The 16,466-nt window shown below is 40.3% G+C and overlaps 1 protein-coding gene across 1 annotated transcript in view; it reads right to left on the bottom strand.

Annotated features, from left to right (window-relative positions):
* The window catches only part of LOC124721579 (cyclin-dependent kinase 10), a 110,731-nt gene that overhangs the window by 15,622 nt on the left and 78,643 nt on the right, over positions 1-16,466 (bottom strand). Inside the window, exons 4-6 of the mRNA XM_047246623.1 lie at positions 14,942-15,014; positions 2,525-2,699; positions 634-836 (exon numbers count right to left, since the gene is read on the bottom strand). Coding sequence (XP_047102579.1) covers positions 634-836; positions 2,525-2,699; positions 14,942-15,014 — 451 coding nt within the window. The remainder of the gene's footprint in view (positions 1-633; positions 837-2,524; positions 2,700-14,941; positions 15,015-16,466) is intronic.

The raw sequence follows: 16,466 nt of genomic DNA, 5'->3' as shown, positions 1-16,466 counted from the left end.
CATGGACTTGAAATATGGGGAAAACGGTGTGATAGCAAGGTAATTTCTGTGATGGCAAGGAACTGGGTGGGCAGAGATATGAATATGGATGAATAGGGTTGGTGAGTGGGTACAGAGGTTTTAGGTTTGTAGGCAAGTGCAGATCCTGTGGAGGGGGGAGAGGGGGAGGGGAAATGTCACCTGGGTCATGACCTTCTCCGGTCCAAAAAACATTTTAGTATAAGCATTTATGTTTTTAAATTCCACATTTCAGAGCTAGCTTTTGGAGAATATAGTAGCGTGAGAACTTGAGTCTTGAAGATAAGGAGTTCTAGAAATTACAAGTTACTTTTAACAAACTGTGACCCCCTCCCCAGAACTGAACACTGGGTCTGCACATGATGGTGGGAGAGGAAAGTGTGTCATAGATAGTGGAACAGAAAGAGAGTGAGGATGTATGAAGATTCTCAGATGGCAGGAAACGATGCATAGATGGTCAAAAAGTGGAAGGTTAGGTGGAATGGGAGGTCTGGAGGTGAACTGATGGAATTACAGCTTCATACTATTTCAAGAAACCAATGTCTTTATGCATCGACAACAACTATTAAAGGAAGTAACATTTGAAAGACAATCCAGAAGTATTAATAAAGTTACCTATTTTTACACATCCTTTGTCTGTCATCAGCAAGTTTGAAACTTTAAGGTCACGATGTACCACAAAATTACGATGTAGGTACTGCAGGCCTCGTAAAACTTGCAACATGATACACTTTACTTGCGATTCAGAAAAAGGGGCCTGCATGTTATCAAGTAGACTAGCCAGGTCCTGTTCACAGTACTCCATTGCAAGGAAAATGCTGAAACAATAAAAATTCACATGTAAAAATTATATCCAAATGTAAGAAGAAAATGATATTAGTTGAGATGATAATGTTAATATTTTACGAGTCACATTTACACAGGACAATGGTCAAGAAAATTTAAGACATAAATATTGCTTGTTTGATATTACACTCTCAAAGAAAACTAACAGCACTTTTGACAACAGCCTGTTTAAATAACAACAACAACAACAACAACAACAACAACAACAAAACTTTGAAAGAAATTTAAAAATAACATATTTTGAACAATATAAAGAGACAGAAATATGTTAAATGTTTTCTTTCAAACTTCAATCATTTATAAGTAACTGTCAATACAAAGGATACTAGGAAAGTTTTGCAGTGTGAGACCACACACGGATAGCTAACAATTTGGTTCTGTGTGTGTTTAGCTTCAACCATACTTACAACAGGGAATGTTTAAACATGTGAGTCTCAACATTTTTAAACAAAGAAAACTTCACTATTATATAGGGTACAGAACAATGTTGGACACAAACCGCAAAGCCATTTAAAAGTCATGTGCCAAAATTCAGATTCATTAAGTGTTTCTTCACTAAAACAATGATCTAGAACAGGCATGGACAACCTTTGGTGAACCACAGACCTGATTCACGCACTTACTTAAGCTCATGGGCCACCTCGTCATGCAAAAGCAGTGCTCCTAGAGCATAAAGTCAAAACTATAGAGCCTGTGAGATTAATGTTTATGTGGTAATGCACCGACAGGAATGGCACCCCTTTGCTGACATGCCATGCCAGCAAATTATGCCTCAATACACACATTTTTGAGAGAACATTCGTTTTGTGTTCACGCGGAATTTCTTCCAAGGGCCGGACTGAAACAGATTGTGTGCTGGATGCGGTCTAAGGGTCACCAGTTGCCCACTCATGATATAGAATATTGTTCAAACATTTGAAAGGGTTATTTAGTTGTATTATATGTCATAGACTCAGTGCAACCCTTATTTTGCTCAATGTGACTTTGCTGTGCTTCCAAAAGTGAAGACTTGCTTTAAAGCCTCGGAGTTTTCTACAAATAATGAGCTTCCACATACATGGTGGAATGACCATGCTCCACTGCTAAAACAACAAGGTAACCCTCTGGTAATTGGTTTCAAATTCTGAAGACCTGCAATGAGCAGAGGAAAATGCTACAAGAAAGCAAGACAATCATGGATGTAAAGCAAAACTTTATTAGTATCCTTTCTACAGATCTCAAAATAGTTTGTAACAACACACTACAGATGTATACCTTGGCTCTTTCCATATTTCCAATGGTTCTCCTTCATGATGGAATCTACGGAACACAATGTGCACATGAGAGAGAGACATGATTACAGTTATTAGTTGTCTAGGGCAAGTTATTAAGCAAAAATTAATTTGAGATCACTTCTGATATAGAGTTCAATTCTTGCAAATCTATATCAGTAACCGAGTGAAGAACGCACCACGTCTCACTTAACGAAAGGCAGGTTTAGGTACAAAACAGACCAACTGCAGTGACCAATCCAAGTTGCAGTTCACTTTATCACAATGACTAACTTCAGGCAGTACTGTGTTTTAAAAGTATCATGATCAACGCAGCTTATTTATTCTTCCCTTATTCTTTTGTATTGGCATATAAATACCAATTAAGAAAGTGGTTAACCAGAACACACCTTTCCAGGCTCCTTCCAACAACAACTTCTTTCAGGTGAACTATATTCTCATGGCGACAACTCAGCAACACTGAAATTTCACGAAGGCCGCTAACAGGCAAACCATCCTTTTCATGTTCCATTCGAACTTTCTTCAGTGCAACCACTTTATCTGATTTTGTATCTCTTGCACGATCTGCAGCAGAAAGTATTTCACAATTCTAAACATTGTCAATAAAGAACATTGATACATCATTTACCATTGAACATAAGTCATTACACATACAGGAATTAGAGAACTAGGCAAGGAACAGCAATTGGCAGAATATTTGCAGAATTTATCTGGTGGTAGCTAGACACAAATACAATATGGAAGTTATTTGTTAATTTAACTTTTCCCAACAATGAATATTTACTATAACTTCTCCAAGAAAGCCTTCACAAATCCGGCGGGGTCAGGGATTTTCTCTGCCTCGTGATGACTGGGTGTTGTGTGATGTCCTTAGGTTAGTTAGGTTTAAGTAGCTCTAAGTTCTAGGGGACTGATGACCATAGATGTTAAGTCCCATAGTGCTCAGAGCCATTTGAACCATTTTTGAACCTTCACAAATCACAATAATCATCAACTTTAATGCATAAACAAACCTATTGGATTATGTTCACCCTACCAGAATGTACACATCCATTCCCCATTAGAAAACAGTACTTTCCTGGCAACTGATTATGTTTGCCTTTAACTTAGTCAACATGTCTGCTAAGAATAATTTAGCAAAACAGGGAAGTAAAATGGGTATGTTACTACACAATGTGATCCAGAACTGAGTTCCTCCAATGGTCATTTCTCTATAAATCTGTCAGATCACATAGTACTTGAAAGGGTGTTCATGGTTCACATGTGCACAGCAACCCAGATTGTAAAATGTTTACTGTGTCTGTTTAGTCTGCCTTTGTTGGAAAAGGTAATTGAAAGAAGTCAGATCAACTGCATTTCAAGCATTTCAGTCTCCTGTGATGACACAATTTCTCAAATATGTGCAGTAGCCGAATCAACAAGGACCAAAAATGGTTGAATAGGGGAAAAAATTCATGTAGTTACAAATTTTTTTACAGTGGTAGGAAGGAGTGCTACAAATAACATACTAAAAATCCTGACAGGTATGGTGTGAGAGTTAGGGAGGTGTATTGTGGCTGTTTAAATATGACTTTTTATGTTTTTCTAGAATAACTCGAAAATCTCCGTGTCTAGTGAAAATTTTTCCCTGTACAAAATTACACTACATTAAATTCCCTAAAAATGTTCTATTCCTTTTTTCTCTAAAACCGATAGTTTCTGCATTGCAGAGTATGAAAAAACAGCAAATTATTGAAAACCGTGTTTTAATGGTATAAAATTAATGTTTATTCTTAAATTAATTGGGTTATGAAGAAATATCAAATGTGTATACAACAGCTACATGCAGCAGAGCCATATTAAGGGATAAATTGTGTTCTATAGGTGTAACAGGTTGTAGGCAGTGGTGTGTGTGCAGCTGATGTATATGAGGGTAGAAGCACAAGGGAAGTTAAATGTTGAAATGTGTGTGAAATCTTATGGGACTTAATTGCTAAGGTCATCAGTCCCTAAGCTTACACACTATTTAACCTAAATTATCCTAAGGACAAACACACACACCCATGCCCGAGGGAGGACTCGAACCTCCGCCGGGACCAGCTACACAGTCCATGACTGCAGCGCCTTAGACCGCGCGGCTAATCCCATGTGGCGAGGGAAGTTAGATTGCCAGACTGGTCACGCACTTCCCACCTTGGTAGGTCTGCAAACTGAAGAGTGAGAAGGTGATTCCCACTCTATCTTCCCCACTACATCACAAGAAGCAACTACAGGGCGTTTCACAGTTATACAGATCCTCCACAGTGAACCTTACGAATCACTGGTGGCACAGATCATAGACATACCTCGGGATGATTATTTTCCACAATGTGCATCAACACTAGTTGACATGGACAGAATCTATGTAAATCTCTGCACACTGGTCTGGACAGCTAGAGGGGGAATTGATTCTTAGTCATTAAAAAAAGTTTACTGATCAAAAGTACTTCCTATTTAACCCACTGAAATCAACTCTGATTACAGATTGCAATGATAAATCTCTTTTACAAAGTACATTATTTTTATATATTTGTTGTTGCTAAAATAGTTAAAATATTTTTGTTTCTGAAATATTGCTACAATAATTGCAGTCAGCTATTTGACACATAGAGAAATATCTCCGAATAATGCAAATGAAAAAAGGCAAGCTATATGTAGCAAATATGAAACCTGAGGATCATTGACAAAATGTCCTTATCAGATTATACCCAATACTTAGAACGATGCCATAGTATATTAAACTACAATAATGGGAACAAAGAAAAGTTGTCACTACTGGGATAAAAAGAAAAAAAAATATTTTTTAATAAGGAGAAGAAACTGTTTCAGGGGGTAGATATAGTTTGATGGATCAGCTGCAAATAATAAACATGGTTGTAAGAAGCAATGTGCATGACTAATCACTTAGAGATTGATAAGTTTTTAGAAAGCTTTTAGATCTGTAGTGGGAGTTCAAACACAAGGAATTAAATCTTCATATCGAAGTTCTGCATTAGCCTGAGGAAACAACAAATAAAACATTTCTCATTTAGTGTTCTGTGATCCTGTGCAGAAACTTGATCCCAGAGGACTGATGATTGAAAAGGGCTGGATGTTTCTGACATTTTGTTGTGATTAAAAACGTAAAAGACAAAATGGGTTGATGTGAGAAATTAACTGTTAATAAATACTGGAGAAGACAGCCACTTACTGGCAGTAATAAAAACAGGAAAAATTGAAGCAGGTATATGCTATGGGAAATGGTGTCACAAAAACCGTTCCTGAAGAATACATAGCTGAGAAGAGAAAGTCAAGAGGGCAAAAAGATTCAGCTCGTTGATGATCTAAAGGAAACTTGTGTATATGCAGTGAAATGAAAAAGAAAGTAACAAATATCAAGAATTGGAGACATAAAGGATGTATCAATTGCAGAGAAAACTAATGGATGAAACAAGACCAATTCATTACGAAATACTTAAAGTAAAGCTTCAGTTTCAATTCAAATGCATGAAGAGTATAGAAATTTCATAATTTTAAAAGTATATATGGAAGGTGACTTCATCAATCTAACCCACAATTTTCAGCACCTCAGAGAGAGATTTTTAAAAGTTAATGGACTAAACAGAAAAAGGAACACACGTAAATACGACCGATTTGTCGCTTTTTTGATTTTGGGATGAAATATTTCTGTTAGCTTGAACTGCACAAGAATAAGAGTAAGTCTGAAAACAAAACAGAGACCATATTGACGCATAATCAGTATATGAATACAGTGTTATTAAATCTTTAAGAATTCATTTACATATGGCAGCTGAAAACAACAAGCACAGGGAAACAAAGACAGGAGAAGAAATACTACTCATGGTATATTCAGAAGTACTTTGTAAATTTTTATGAAACGGATTATCAACAACCAGTTGATACTGCCAGTTCTAACCTATGGCAGGCACATAGCCAGTTCGAGAACACCCTGTAAACATGAATGAAGTGTTTTTCTGCTTACACTCAATTTATTTGAACTTCTTTTTTGTTCCAAAACTAGTTTAGACTTTTTAAGCCTTGATTTAGCTTGATAAAGGTGTCATATGTATAAAAATATCAGCATATTCACATTATGTACTTCCATTTGTTTGTGTTTACAAAGTTAACTAGTTGTGGAATGAAGAATAAGTTCAAATAAATACTGCCTAAATGGAAAAATAAACTATTACATTCATTTAATAAATTTGTGGCTGTGGTACCTCCAATGAAGAATGCATACAAATGTCTACAAATATGGCACTTGAGTGCCTCTGGCACCCCTCTCAGTTCGGCATTCCAACCACCCACTTGTGTTATTTGGACCTTAAAATGGCCCTGAGCAGACAAGGATGGACATTTAATTGGGAAACCACTTAAAAAGCATAAACTTGCACATTAAATTAAGAGAAGTCTGGAAGAGATAGTTAACAAGCAGGGGATAAAAAATGACCATTGGATAAAAAGTGGTTTATGAAGTCATACAATGTGACAAAACAGTAAAAATGAAAATTTCAGTAATGTTAGACATCCTTATAACCTCAGTAACTAATAATTAAAAACCAATTGTGAAACACTACAAGTCACTTTTTATTTGTCTTGGTCATGTATTTCAATTAAGCCATCTTTAGAAGAAAATGTCCATGAGGTGAGAGTGTTGACAACATTAATGAAGTAGTACCTTAACTGCACACCAGTCACTTAATTACTTTAAACAAAACTGGGCACCAAGAATAAACAAAAAAAAGTAGCTTTTACTGTTTCAAGATTAGTTCTTAAGATCTCAATAAATTTTGTGAATGAAAATCTGGTCCAAATAGGCTGTGTTCTTTTTATCATCCACACAACCCACCAGTTTTAAACATGGGTCATTTGCCTCCAGTTTCATTTCACATTGTAATACATCACTGGCACATGTGGACAGGTATACACCTTATTTCTGTGTATATGTGGAACAAAATCAATACAACAGTCTACATGATAAAGTTTATTAGCTGACACAAACAGGAAGCTTTCTGGAGTTTTCTCTCAGCCCCCTCAGCTGTCTTCATTTGTACACTCTCTGTGACGCCTACTATGTACTTTACATCCGTGTGACCCTGTGCTTCGTGGAGTTTTCTGTTTGTGTCGGCTAATGGACATACCAAGTACAGCGATGTATTACATTGTGGAAAGAAGATGGAAGCTTAAGATAAATGCTTGAAACTGACTTATGAATTAATTGATGGGGTTATCGGACCAAACGGTGAGGTCATTAGTCTGACAATTCTGAAGTTATCCCAAAAAGAGAGAGGGTCCACTAAAAGTGGATGGATCCAATCAGATGAGTCAAACTATAAAACAAGGAAGTTGAAGCACACACAGTAGAAGGTTATAAAAGTGTAGCCCAAATCTAAAAATTGGGGAAACAGAAAGACAGAAGAGCTGTCTTTGCAAGGAGTGTCATGGGTCCCAGACTGAAAAAACATGAAGAGAGGCCCCAACCATAACTACCCTGTCCCTGCTCCAGGAGTAAAGCAAAACCTTATATTTGAAAATAAAAACCACCTTCAGAGAGGAAACTGAGGATCCGTTCAACCATCTGTGAATCATCAGCTAATACTAAATTTGAGGAATCTGGAAGACTATACTTAGTACAAAGGGCCAAAAGAAGGGGACATTCCACCAATATATGGCATACCGTCAGTCTGGTTCTACAACCACATTTTGGGAGTGGTTCGTTACGCAAGAGGAAACAATGAGTGAGCCTGGTGTGACCAATGCGTAGATGGCGTAAGATAGTGGACTCTTTCCAAGAGGTGCGGAAGGAAGAGTGCCAAACTGCAGTAGACTCCTTGATTGTGCGGAGTTTGTTACTGAGAGCAGTAGTGCACCAGATGTGATTCTGCTTTTGGGCAAAGAGAGATCTGACGTAGATCCCCATGTCTGCATCTGGAATCATAAAAGGGAAGGGGGTAAGTATCTGCTTCTCTAGCCAAATGGTCAGTCAGTTCATTCCCTGTGATGCCCATGTGACTTGGGACCCAGAAAGACAACTGAACAGACAGCATGGTCAAGGGCAGAGAGAAGGCCACAGATAGTGGAGACCAAAGGGTGACAAAGAGTAGCATTAATCAATAACCTGCAGGCTGCTCATTGAGTTGGTACATTTTAAAACACTGTGGAGGGTGGCATGAGCAAACAAAATGGAGGGCCTTGTTAATAGCTAGAAGCTCTGGTCTAGGCACCATCCTGGGGGTGGGGGGTGGGGGGTGGGGGAATACAATGGGTGCATTCCAGCGAGTGGAGAAAATGGAGATCCCAACAGAGGGAAGTGAGACACATTCCAATTGTCAATCCGACCCGTGGGTGGTTACCAGGAGAGAGACATTCCTCGTTTTGCAAAGAGAACAGGGCACACGGGATGGTCAGGAAAACGACGAATAGCGATTGCGTAAGAAACCAGAAGTTGGCTCCATCATATTTGTAGAAGGAACATCTCCACTTCTGTGAGAAGACTGTCAACGGGACGAGTGTGAAAGGCACCAATAGCTAGATGCACCCCACAATGGTGAACAGAGTCAAGTATTTTCAGAGTGGAAGTAGCTGCTGAGCCATAAACCTGACTAACATAATCTCGTCTGTACAAGGCCAGGACATGATAAAGATGGAGAAGAGCAGCACAGTCTGCATCCCAAGATGTGTGGGCCACGAGGTGGAGAGCAGTAAGTTTCCATATGCATGCAGTCTTCAGGTGGCGAATATGGGGCATCCATGTCAGCATCTTATCAAAAATAAGTCCCAAGAAATGGGACTCTGTTACAACATCTATGAGCCAGTTGCCTAAATAACGTTACAGGAAGAAAACCAGAAGCATGGGAGACGGCCAATGCAGAGACCCATCGGATGGCGCCTGGGATTCGGCGCTCAGCAGATGCTACCGAATGGGAGCTACACCAGATGCAAAAATTGTCAACATACAAAACTGGGGTAACCACAGGCCCAACAGAGGTTACAATCCCATTGATGGCTATGAGGAAGAGTGTGACACTTAACACAGTCCCCTGTGGGATACCATTCTCCTGAATCCGAAAGGTGCTGAGTGAAGTGCCAACTCAAAACCGGAAGAGCCAGTGGGATAAAAACTTGCAGACAAAATTGGAAGGGGGCCGCAAAAGCCCCAGTCATGGAGGGTAATTAAATTTGATGGTGCCAAGCCATGTTGTATGCCTTTTGCAGGTCAAAGAAGACCATGACAAAGTGCCAGCTATTAGTAAAAGCCTGTCAGATTGTTGTTTCCAATCTGAGTAAACGGTCAGTTGGAGATTGTCCTTCCCGGAAGCCACACTGATATGGGGACAAAAGGCCCCAAGATTCGAGTACCCAACATAATCAGAAGCTAACCATCCTCTCAAACAGTTTACGAAGTACATTCATCAGGCTAATTGTGTGGTAGCTGTCGAGAGATGTTGGGTTCTTCCTGGGTTTAAGGACGGGAATAACTATACTGTCTCACCATTGTGACAGGAAAGCACCTGTGAGCCAATGTGGTTGAAGATTGGATTTTTTGGGGGGGGAGGGGGGGGAGGAGACCAGAGAGCAAGGTCATCGGTCTCATCGGATTAGGGAGGGACGGGGAAGGAAGTCGGTCGTGCCCTTTCAAAGGAACCAACCCGGCATTTGCCTGGAGCAATTTAGGGAAATCATGGAAAACCTAAATCAGGACGCTGGATGCAGGATTGAACCGTCGTCCTCCCGAATGTGGTTGAAGACCTTCAGTAGATGTTGCCTCTGGGTAATGTCAAAAGGTTGGATCATTTGGTTGTGGATGGAATCCGGGCCTGGGCTGTGTCATTTGAAGAGGTAAGAGCCTGCAAGAATTCCCATTCAGTGAAGGGTTCATTAAAGAGTTCAGCATAGTGGGGGTTGAAACAGAGGGGGGTCTGTTTAACTCAGCGTTTCTGATGGAGAAAGGTAGCAGTATAGGAAGAGGATGCTGATGCCACCGCAAAGTGTGTCACGAGGTGTTCTGCAAGGACCAATGCATTAGTAAACAGAGCACCTAACAGAATAAGACCCTGGACAGCTGACTGTCGCTGGCAGCCCAGAAGGCTATGGAGCTTGGACCAAACCTGGGAGGAAGAGGCATACGTCCCCAGTGACGAAACATAGCATTCCCAGCACTCCTTTTTACTCTGCTTAATAAGGCACCGAGCCTTAGCATGGAGGCACTTAAAAGCAAAGAGGCTGGTCTGTGAAGAGTGTCATTTAAATTGCTGCAGCACCCATCGGCAGTCCTGGACAGCGACTGCTATGTCCTTGGTCCACCACGGTACCAGTCGATGACAAGGGGGACAGCAGTGCCAGTATCAGTGCAATTTGAAAGAGAGGTGTCAAAAGTGCACAGCAGACATATATATAGGCCAACTGGTCCAGCAGAATGCCCAACATGGGGACATGTCTGCCAGGCGGAGGCAGGGGAACGTTAGAATCACCAGAAAGTGGTCACTGTCACAAAGATCATCATGGCGTGACCAATGAGGAGATAGTGAGATCGATAGGAGTAAAGGTGCCATGAGCGGCACTGAAGTGTGTAGGGGAACCGTCATTGAGGAGACACAAATTAAAGTCTGTAATAAGTTGGTCAATTAGAAGACCCCTACTGACTGAAATGGCACTCCCCTACAGAGGGTGGTGTGCACTGAAGTCCCCGAGGAGGAGAAACGAGGGCAGGAGTTGCTCTATTAAGGTAGCCAGTTCAACATAGGGAACTGGCCTACCTGGAAGGAGATAGACATTGCAAACGGTGTTTGCTGGAATTGTTTGCATTCTAAACACTATTGCTTCCAGATTGGTACAAAGAGGGATCCAGTCACTAATGACACCGGAGCGAACCGAAGTGCAGACCCCTCCAGATGCTATCTGGGGGCCGGCATGGTTCAGACAGAACACCCAATAATCATGAAGCATCGGAGAGTGGTTGTCACGGAAGTGAGTTTCTTGAAGAGCAAGACAGAATGCAGAACAGGAGGAAATAAGACGACATATTTCTGGCAGGTGACAATAGTATCTGATGCAGTTCCACTGGATTCTGCAAGATCCAGAACTGAGAGAGAGTGGGCGACCTTGGGGCGCACAGGTGGTGTGTCTCACGGGCGAGTTGTGGTAGTTGGCTAGTGGCGTGAGAGATGCCGGGCAGAGGGGTCCCGGAGGGGGGCGGAGGGGAGGAGCCCATCACTGCCAAGTGCCGGAGAAGGGAGACACTTCTTCGATCGGGGAGGGGGAGCGGCTCGTGGAGGGGAACGACAGGTGAGGGAGAGGAAAGAGGGGGGACAGGGCTGGGTTAAGGAACAGATAAGAGGGGAAAGGATGTAACAGAGGCAAAAGTTGCAGAAAGTGGAACCAGATTAAGTCTCTCATATTTTTGGCGATCCCAAGCCTAAGACAGGCAATCCAGGGACTTGTACTCTTGGATCTGCTTTTCTCTCTTGAAAGCTAAGCAATCTGATGAGCGAGGGGAATGGTGGTCATGACAATTGACATACAAAGGTGGTGGAACACGGGCTTTGCTCATGGATTGGGTGTCTACAGTCACCACACAGAGAGTCTGCCATACAGCGGGAAGACATGCCCAAAATGCAAAAACCTCATGCGTAATGGGGCATACAGCTTCACATCACATCTGTAGCACATAACCTTGGCCTTCTCTGGGAGGGTCAGAATGAAGGCACGGTATCGGTGCGGTTGTGTTTGCGAACTTGTTCTCGATATTCTCCACAAAAAACAATGGCTTAGTGACAGTGAATCCATCCTAGTACAGATCGAGTAGGGGGAAGTGTTTTATCTCAGGACGGTGAGCCTGTCCCTCCTTCCATGGTGTAGGCATGAAAGGGGAGGCTGTCGGGTCATACGAAGCAGCACTCAATGATCCTTCACCATTCAAAGAGATGGCCATTTGAGAATGGCCATATTTTTGCAGCTTTATATGCTTCATGTGCCAAGCATCCGCCCTGATACCACCCACTCCAATCAGGGGCTCTCCCCATGGGCACCATCCAGCCACAGCAAGGGCCGCCTGGCATGGCAGCCATTGCTGGGAGTTCCAATGCTCCAGAAAGACAAGCAACCACTCCTTGGCATACATGGGGAGGGAACAGACCAGGTATCAGTAGTGTGATCCCTGTGTTGTCAGGGGGCTCAGCCAGATGGGTACATAACAGCCACACCACACGGCCTGGCTACACAAGCTGGTGACCTAACAGGGTGGACGGGTCTATGGTGGGGAATGAAGAGAGGAAGGAAGGGGAGAGAGGTATCCACACCGTAGACGCTAGGGTGGGAGGTTTTCCCCAAATGGCTCACACTAAAAACAGAAAATTTAGAGATGGAGGTCAAATCTCAAGTGAGGACGTAAATGCCAAAAAGGATTAAGGAGCACAGGCAAGAGGAACAAAATTGCAAGCAATACAGGGAACCTGGTGGACAGCCATGTCAACATAAAACAGAACACCAAGAGGGGGGAAGGAGGGGGGAGCAGAGAAGGTGTATGGGTGAGGCGAGGGTGGGGGCAGGGTGGAGGAAATGTAACCAGGGAAGGAAGAATGGACTGCAATAGCTTGGGGCATGAAATCAGGGGGAGGGGTGTCATTTGAAACTTGTCAATTGCATGGATCATAAAAAGAAAACAATCTGCTTGGACCCCAGGTTTTAATTCCCAAAAAACAATGACAGTATGGATCTTCACAAAAAATAAAATTTTAAAATCTCAATAAATGACTGAAGCTTTCAGATATTGACTTTCTTCATTTATTTATGGTGATATTTTTTATATATTTATTTTTGGTTTCAATGAAAAAAAGTCAATTTGCACAATAAGCAAACAAAAGCATCTTTTTCAAATGCTTTGAAATGACCCACTTTTCTATTTCTTTTGGGGCTGTTTAAATGGCTTCAGTTTCTACTCTCATGCAACAGCAAAGCTTATTACTTTGAACTACTTCACCATGTCTTTAAAAGAGTCAGCCACTAAATTAGTGCATATTGTGTCTAAGAAACAAGTCAGTCCTGATACTGAACCTTCGGATCTCAACTCCCAGGGCTGTCTTCATCCGTGCACTCACTCTGACACCTACCATGTACTTTACACCCATGTGACCTTAACTTGAGCTAATCTCTTTCTATTGTCAATTTCCTGTACTTTTTCCTCCAAGTTTCCATCTTTGTGGCTTGTCCTGCTGTTCTAATTTTTCTTCCTTTGTTTTTCTTTTGTGTTTCTTATCATTTAATGCCCACCACTTTCAACTTATTCATCTAACTTCGAACCTACTTCTTTATAAATTTAGTTTGTTTATCCATTTAGTTATATGCATTTGCATTACTAATTTCCTTGACATTTTTATATTTAGTTCCTTTCTTGCATCTTGTGTAACTCCCTTGCTCCCAACATTCTTAAATAACTTACCATTCCTACTGCCATCTTGGCCACATTTTTAAATCTTCATCTTTTCCATGCTGTTTCTCTGTATACTGAAGAACATTTGATTCACATCTGAGATCCATTGGTCACTATTTTCTGTGGCTGTTGACTGTGCCATGACCATTACAATGAGAGTAATTTTTGTGATGTGTGCAGGCTGTATCAAAAATGCAAAGAAACAAAACTTTGCAGACTGTTTCAGAAATGTCAGTGTCAGGAACAGTAATGCATAAAATTACACTAACATGACTAAATGTGGAAAATATAACTTAAGTATCAAACTAGGAATGGATAATAAAGGCCACTAAAGAAACACTAATCTCAAGTCTTGCAGCAAGATACATAACGTCAAACAAATTTAACTTTATATTACTTCAGGTCTTTAAAGCATTTCCAGGTAACATTATAAAAGTTATATGGACAACAAATGATAAAATATATTTCCAGGCTTAAGATTAAGTAAAACTAGCAACACAATATGGCACCTACATAAATAAATATAGTGTTCAAAACATCTTTAATCAGTCACTTTGAGCAAGGGCCTTTCATGTCCAATATTACAGAGAACTCTATCTTGTCTCTACGACACACTTTACAGTTTTCATTGCCTGGCTCTTAAGAGTCTTTATTAGAACTGTGTACATCCAGATCAGCTGCTCAGTTCATACTACGAATATGAAAAACGAAATTTTCAGAACCCTTTTGATCAAAGAATGTCAGTCTCAATATACACCACATGAGTTCTACCCTAATAGAATAATATTTGTTGTTCCATTTCTCCATCCCCTACACAGTGCTCCTTTCAGTCACAGATTCCTTCATATTTCCAACAATTCAATGAAATCTCATTTTTACTGGTGGAGATCGGTTATGCTTCCTATGAAGTTGGAAGTAATGAAGAGAGCAAAAAATACTTTTACTTGGTTTTGTGAATATCATTCAAAAATTGCATTTTACTCACAACAAAAAAGCTCATTTCTTTTCTAACTCAGCATTATAGGCATTTCTATTTACATAAAAAAAAAAAAAAAAAAAAAAAAACCAATCTGACACCTGGAAAGAAAAAGTGTTCTTAGAAAGATAACTTCTTTCACATAAGATTCTAACATTCAAAAGTGATGCAAAGGGCTTATAAAGTAATGCCCTTTAATATACACAATGCAATTAAAAGTTCTGATAATTACTACTACTACTACTACTACTACTGCTACTACTACTGCTACTACTACAAGTACTTGGTAACTTAGTTTTATCAACTACTAATCACAGATCAGTAGTTCATACAGACAACACATGTTTGGCATGCTTACTTTGTAATAAAACGAACTTTACTTACAAACAATGCCATACGTTCCTTCTCCAATTCTGTTCAGTTTTTCAAATTCTGACACAAATCGACACCTTCCAAGCTGAAACAATGATTTTTGAAAAAGGTTTATTACTATCACATAATAATGAAGCATCCAACACTTTCACCTTTTTGCTAAAACATGATAAATAGGTTTTCCTTCTCCCACGAGGTGTCAAGTTTTGGCTTTGCATTTCCACTCATTTAAACAACATGACTCATTAACATATAGTCATTAACATATACTATACCAGTTTCATTGCCATACATTTCACTTTCAATATCAGTGCTCCTCAAGCCTCATAGTACAGTCACTGTGAATCATATTTATGGAGTTCTGGACATAATACATATGTAATTTACTTTCATAAGATATGTCTATAGTTCAGGTTTCTTTATAATTGCATTAATAAGAGAGTCTGAGACTTAAATACACAGGACAGTTAAGCATTGGATGTTCTGCAGTACAAAATGCTACAGGGTTGGGTTGGGTTCTTTGGGGAAGAAGACCAGACATCGAGGTCATCGGTCTCATCGGATTAGGGGAGGACGGGGAAGGAAGTCGGCCATGCCCTTTCAAAGGAACCATACCGGCATTTGCCTGGAGTGATTTAGGGAAATCACGGAAAACATAAATCAGGATGGCTGGACGCAGGATTGAACCGTCCTCCTCCCGAATGCGAGTCCAGTGTCTAACCACTGCACCACAAATGCTACAGGGACGCAGTATCTCTCTGTAGTATTTTAAGTATCTATGGATAACTGGCCAATGGGTTGTTGACACCCACTTAAGGCCAAAAAGGCCATTATCAAATTCAAGTACATCATGTTATCTAAAAATTAGCTTTTCTCATGGTCAAAAAGTTTAAGATTTAAAGTTCATAAGATCTACAGCTGGGGGACTGCGTAAAAGGGTCTAAAAATATCGATAAATCATGTCAGCATGAGGACTGATCACAGTTGAAGGTCTTTCGGGTCCACAGTGCAGTGACAGGTGCTCCCTCTATGCTCATACCATTGACAAGATACATTTATAAGAATGTTCCACTTCATTGTAATAAATTACTCTCTCTTACAAATGATATAACTTGATCGATGGCTTCTTGTCATCTGCTAGAATGAACAATAGTGAGTCATTTAACTATAGTTTCCACTTTAGCTTTGTTTTAAAATGGTACTTAAGAATAATATAAGTCACAACTAGGTGGACAAAGGTAAAGGCACCAGATTCACAGTCCTGACATTGCAGCGGTTGATAATGGAAGCAAGACGAAGAAAAATCAAGATATGTTCATAGGATTTGTTGACCGGCAAAAAGTGTTCAGATGCAAGATGTTCGAAATCCTGAGAAAAACTGAGGTAAGCTACAGGAAAGATGGGTAATATAAATGTGTACAAGAACCAAGAGGGAACAATAAGAGTGGAAGATAAAGAACAAAGTACAGATTAAAAAGGTGTACTCTTTCTCCCCTGCTGTTCTATCTGTACATCAAAGAGGTAATGACAGAAATAA

Source organism: Schistocerca piceifrons, chromosome X (assembly GCF_021461385.2).
Source record: "Schistocerca piceifrons isolate TAMUIC-IGC-003096 chromosome X, iqSchPice1.1, whole genome shotgun sequence".
Lineage (NCBI taxonomy): Eukaryota > Metazoa > Arthropoda > Insecta > Orthoptera > Acrididae > Schistocerca > Schistocerca piceifrons.
This window is presented reverse-complemented; position numbering and strand designations above follow the sequence as displayed.